Source organism: Anneissia japonica, unplaced genomic scaffold, assembly GCF_011630105.1.
Source record: "Anneissia japonica isolate Jap-2015-1 unplaced genomic scaffold, ASM1163010v1 scaffold287762_len338049_cov154, whole genome shotgun sequence".
Classification (NCBI taxonomy): Eukaryota; Metazoa; Echinodermata; class Crinoidea; order Comatulida; family Comatulidae; genus Anneissia; species Anneissia japonica.
Genome location: NW_022736333.1, coordinates 61,404 through 67,035, shown reverse-complemented (window position 1 = coordinate 67,035; position 5,632 = coordinate 61,404). Strand labels below are relative to the sequence as shown.

The window sequence follows — 5,632 nt, the reverse complement described above, 5'->3', positions numbered from 1 at the left end:
TAGATCATCAAAGGTACATATACAGTGTTTAAATAAGGACATGATGGAACATCGTAGGCTACCCTGTAGCTTTTCAACGAATAAAGTCCTATAAAAGTCATTGTGCAATAAAATCCCTCTGACGGGAGTCGAACCTGCGACCTCTCGCTGACAAGGCGAGCGTCATAACCACTTTACCACGAAGGCTTCATGGTTCAACAGGTCCAAATAACCGTCGGGAACATTTTATTACACAATGCTACACGTTTTAGCGTTCGGCCAGATAAATCTGGCAATCTTTTTTTGACCGTACATACATAATATATAATACTTCTAGCTGTATCTATTTAATATTTTTTTAGGATAGGCTTTAAAAGAAACATTTTGGAAGATGACTGTATTTCCATCTAAACAATTTTCAATTTCAAATATTACACCTGTTGCTGAAACATAGCAAAGACTACTATAATAATTTTGATTATTCCCAAATAAAATTAGAGAAACCGTGAGGCCACATTTGATCCTACATTTCGTTTTCTATTTTAACAATGTCGGATAATTTTTGACACAGTTTGAATAAAGAATGAAACTGAATTATGGCCTCACAGTTGTCAATCTTCAGTTATGCCAGTTTCTAGCTAATTTTTATAAAACAATACTGTCGAACATTATATATTGTTTTCTCATTATATTTAAAATTTATATTTATAAAGTATATCTGCATGCATTTGTTTTTGTTGAAATAAATTTTAATTTTAACAGTATATTGTTGTACATTTTCATTATTTAATTGTTTGTCTATGAATATGCGAGATTTGATGATGTTATGGGTGAATTACGACGACAACTTGTGATTCTACAGTATTTTAGTGATGATGTAATAATAATGCAAGTCTGCAATTTAATGTTGAAGAGTTTATTAAATATTCAGAATAATTGTGAGTGCATCAATGGTACAAATCAAAAATCAAATTTTTTTTTGTTTAAATTAGTAGTACACTACTGTACTTTCTTAAAAATGTGAATACTGTAAAACGTATTGCATGTTTATAAATTTACATGGAATACTGAAGAACTGAATTCTAGGATATTGTCATTTCGCGTGATCTGGCACTGTAAGGCTATTACTATGACGTCATTTCTCGCATCGAAAATAGCTGCTTTTTGGCTGATCTGGGAAAGGTAGTGAAAGCAATATATCCCTTTGTTGTTTTTTGAAGCAAATATGTCCACCACTCTACCAGGCCAGGAAGGGACTTTCACATATGATGGCCGTGGTGGGTTCAGGACGAACTAGAGGGGTTTCCAGTGGGGGAATTTCACAAAAATAGAAGCCCGGGTCCACCTACAGTACCTCAGCCGGCTGCGGCCTTACCACGGTTGGGGTTGAGGAAAAGAAAATTCATGATTATGGCACCGATAGATGGTCGAAAATGGAGCCCTCAGACTTAAATTTAATTATAAATTACTGTATGTTTTGTTTTTTCTCCATTTGCTTTAAAACTTTCAAAAAATTATGTGGGCCCCGAGGCGGCTCTCAGTTTTCCATCCTATTAGTCTTAAACATTCGTTAATACAGTATATAGCCAGTGTTTTCGCATCAAGCAAATTTGTTCATATGGCATCTAATTTTATGAATTGTAATTATCAGTTATCATTAATCAAAGCTGCAGTTCACAAAACATCATATAAGTCCCTCATATACCTTCTGTTGTATAAACTTGATGTTAAGAATGATAAAATTCCCATAATTTTATATCATAGCCCTAAGCTTATTTCCTTAACTAAAACACAGAAATATTACAGTGCTCTAAAGCAAGATTCTAACATTGAGCCTCTATCATTGTTCGCCGTCAGCCACCCAATTTAAAATGTTTGTTAACATATCCAAGTTACGCTCACCTCCAACATAGTAACAAGGTAAAAGGACTTTCTTATATCGCGCATCAAAAAGTTGGAATGAACTTCCAAACGAAACAAAAACTAACTTTAAAGAAATGACCTTAGTTTCATTCCAACATTCTATTAATTTTAAGTTTTACATTGACTCTTCTTTTGCCTTTTTTTTTTTTTTTTTTTTGTAGTATCTTCTTTCTATTTCATGGTTTGTTTGTAACTGTACCACTTTGAAAAGCAGTACTCAAGTACTGAAAGTGCATGCAGTCTAAAGAAAGAATAAATAATAAAAAATAATAATAATAATAATGATAATAACAGACCATGTCTTAAATCGAGGTAATTCTACGGATAAGATATAACTGGGACGAATTTCAAAATGCAAACAAACCTTACCCCAAACCTTGCTTGTAATATATCGAATGCTGTGTACTGTACATTGTAACAAATGCAATCTAGGCAATTATATTGGTGAGACCAGCACAAAACTAGACATTAAGTAATCACAAGAAATCTGTTAGAATAACCATGACAAAGAAATAAAAATAAAATAAAATATTTTGGACAGTTAGCGCACCTGCCGCTCATTCATACAGTATCTACGGATCTAAGCCTAGATTGCCAAAACCCAGTTTGAATGCATTCAGTGGACTGCGTTTCGCCAAAGTGAACACGGCAAACTGCTTTTCAGCAAACTGGTCGGACACCGTATCTAAGCTGGCCACAGATATGCAGGGGCCGTGCATTAATTTCTCAAAAAATCATTTGGAGCATTTAGATAACAATGTTCTCAAGTTCAATTTCCATTCAATTTAATAGTTTACTGGTGTTCCAACTAACATTATTCAACATCAACTATGTGCCTAACAGCAGAAACATCTCACAACCTCCACACAACTGCTGGAATTGTCACAGTTCATTTACCTACAGTAGGTCATGTGACTCCCATCATGAAATCCCTCTGTTACTACAGTAGTATTTCATCTCACAATAGTAAGATATAATAGTCATGACTTCACAATTGACTTGTAATGATTTATATACGTCATATATATGTCACAACCAGTAAATTACTGTACTAGTATTTAAATTTTGGTGACAGGAGAAAAAAAGAACTAAAAAAAAAACAAACTTTTTTTGCAATTTTCTCCTATGCAATTTTCCGCATTTTAAAGGGCAAACAAGTGATTTATTTTTTTAGGCCTTATCAGCCTGCCAGGTGGCCTTTTCACCTACCAGTAGTTCTATGAATTAAAGCAGTTTGTGCAAATAAAAATGTAAAAAAAAAACTAACATTCTGTTAATTTTGTACTGTACAACAAATAAATCAGACAAAGTAGAATGCTTTCAGTGGCATAACAAGTGGACCTCAGGCCCTGGCTACTGTATTGCTTGTTCGGGCCCTATAGTACTCCCTGTGGGTTGGGTCTGGGTAGGGCCTATGGCAGAGCCAAATTTAACTCAGAAGTGTTTCTTTAATAAACAGTTATGATAAAATACTAACTATTAGTACTCAATTTACTCAAATACTGCTTAACCCCCTGTGTATAAGAGACAGGGTTACTTGATTGCAGATGATATTGACTTTCTGAACTTAATAATGATTTTGATAATGTCTTTCCAATTAAAGTTGAAGATTGGAGTTTGTTTATTAATTGAAGGTAGGGAACCAAAGTCAGAAGTTGGGTGATCTCATACTCTAAATTAATGGGTTCAATTTTAGATGCCACCAAGGACATAAAGCTTAGAATTTATTTGCGACCCACTTGACATTTAACTTTGGTTTTGTTTGTATACAGTATTTTATGATTTTATATATAAAATGAAAAATTATACAGTTGAACTTGCATACCGTAAGTCGAATCCAAAATAGAAAAGATTTATTTTGATTCTCTGGTGCATTTAATAATAAGCCTGTGTTTAAGTACAGGGGAGGATTTGCCCGACGTGGGTAAAAGGTCCCTGACAAAAAAGTGGCGTCGTCAGACAACAATTTAGGGGTTTCAGAGGCTTATTTTAATCGATTTTAGAGTCTGTTAATATGTAGAATGTACATGTAATTTTTTTTTCTGCCCGATGAATTGTGGTTTTTCTCCCTAGGGGCAGGGGAAAAGTCTCCCCCTGTACGCATATGACTTGATCAGACTTTGTAAATTAAAAGGTTATTAAGATTCTACTACAAATTTTGGAATATTGTGATATATAAAGTTAAAGTCTAAACAGAATAAATCTACTTTTTTTTAAATAATACAAAATGCTATTTAAATTTTAGCAGCGGGTATGTGATAGTATGTCCGGATTCCATACGCCCTGGATTGCCACTCGTGGTCAGCGTAAAAATTGAAGTTGTACAACCTTTCATGTTGACTGTTGAGATAATGAGAAACTCTGTTATCTTAAATGAGACAGTAACATTCTACAGTACAGGCGTGGCTGACACTATTGATTTACAGGTACTGTACACATCAAATGAAGAAATTTATTTAAATAATAAAATAATAAATACAAGATACAAAATAGTATCAGGTACAAAATAATGCCTTATTCAAGAAAAATGCTAAATAGACTACTTACTACTTAGGGACTGTAAGTCCCTAAGTTGAGACCTTTTATTGGTTTGTTTAGCGAACCATTCACCTGCTCGATTTTAAATAAAGAATTTTATTTTTTGCCAAATTACTGCACCAATCAGGATGAAAAATGGAAATTTCAGAATAACACAATTTTTTATTTGTTTTTATTACGCCTGCCGCAGCTTGATGCTTAGATTTTTTAGACTTCTTTAATAACTTGTTTAGCAAACCCTCCAACTGCCAATAATGGTGATTTCGAATAAATATCCACCTTGATGGTTTTGGCAAAACCATTTATTTGCTAATAAGAAAACAATATTTTATTTCAGTTTTTTTCCAAGCTCCTCTTATGATCTTTCAAAAAATGATTTTAACTATTTTGAAAAATTCTTGAAACAAGGTTTAAAAAAAGTTTTGTCTTTGGTAGAATTTACATTTTTAAAGTTTGTCATAACATCTAGACAGAACAGAAAATTTTTAAAAAATTAATTTTATGGGTGAATTTAAACAGTGTAGAGAAAAAAAATAAAAATAATATTTAAAATTTATATGAATAGATAAATAATAGAAAAAAACAAGACAAAATACAGAGGAATTTGAAATATTTGTATCATTATTAATATTAAAATTATTAAAAAATACAGAAGACATGAACATCTAAAAGTTAAACAAAAACTATTAGGCCTAATTTTAGAAAGACTTGCAAATAAAAAAATTATAAATTAAGAACAATTGTAAGCCAATATTTGGTTAAAATGGACACAAACATTTAGATTTAAACATACTAGTCAAAACTGGGTTACCTTATGTATGCTAAAATGCTCTGATACAATTGTAGACATTCCTTTATTCAACATTTATTATCAGTTCTAAACTGAAAGACTTATTTTTTGGGGGTTAATCTTTGCAGTAATAACATGGTCACTTTAATAATAATAATAATAAAAATAATAATAATAATAATAATAATAATAATTAATAATAATAATACCCAAACATTTATAAGGCGTCAATTCCAATTGAAAGTTCAAAGGCGCAAGGGTTATTACCCCCGGTCACTGGATAACGTACAATGACAAACCAGTACAAAGTGCAACCTTCTCTGCTCCCTGGGGAGTATCCCTAGTCATTTGCTACTTCTTTAGCGCACAAAACTAGAACATTTAATGCCACATCCTACCAGT

At 32.4% G+C, this 5,632-nt stretch overlaps 1 protein-coding gene across 1 annotated transcript in view; it reads left to right on the top strand.

The window, feature by feature from the left end:
* LOC117116742 (CD109 antigen-like) overlaps positions 1-5,632 on the top strand; it is a 41,160-nt gene that overhangs the window by 7,013 nt on the left and 28,515 nt on the right. The window contains exon 2 of the mRNA XM_033260834.1: positions 4,151-4,328. Coding sequence (XP_033116725.1) covers positions 4,151-4,328 — 178 coding nt within the window. The remainder of the gene's footprint in view (positions 1-4,150; positions 4,329-5,632) is intronic.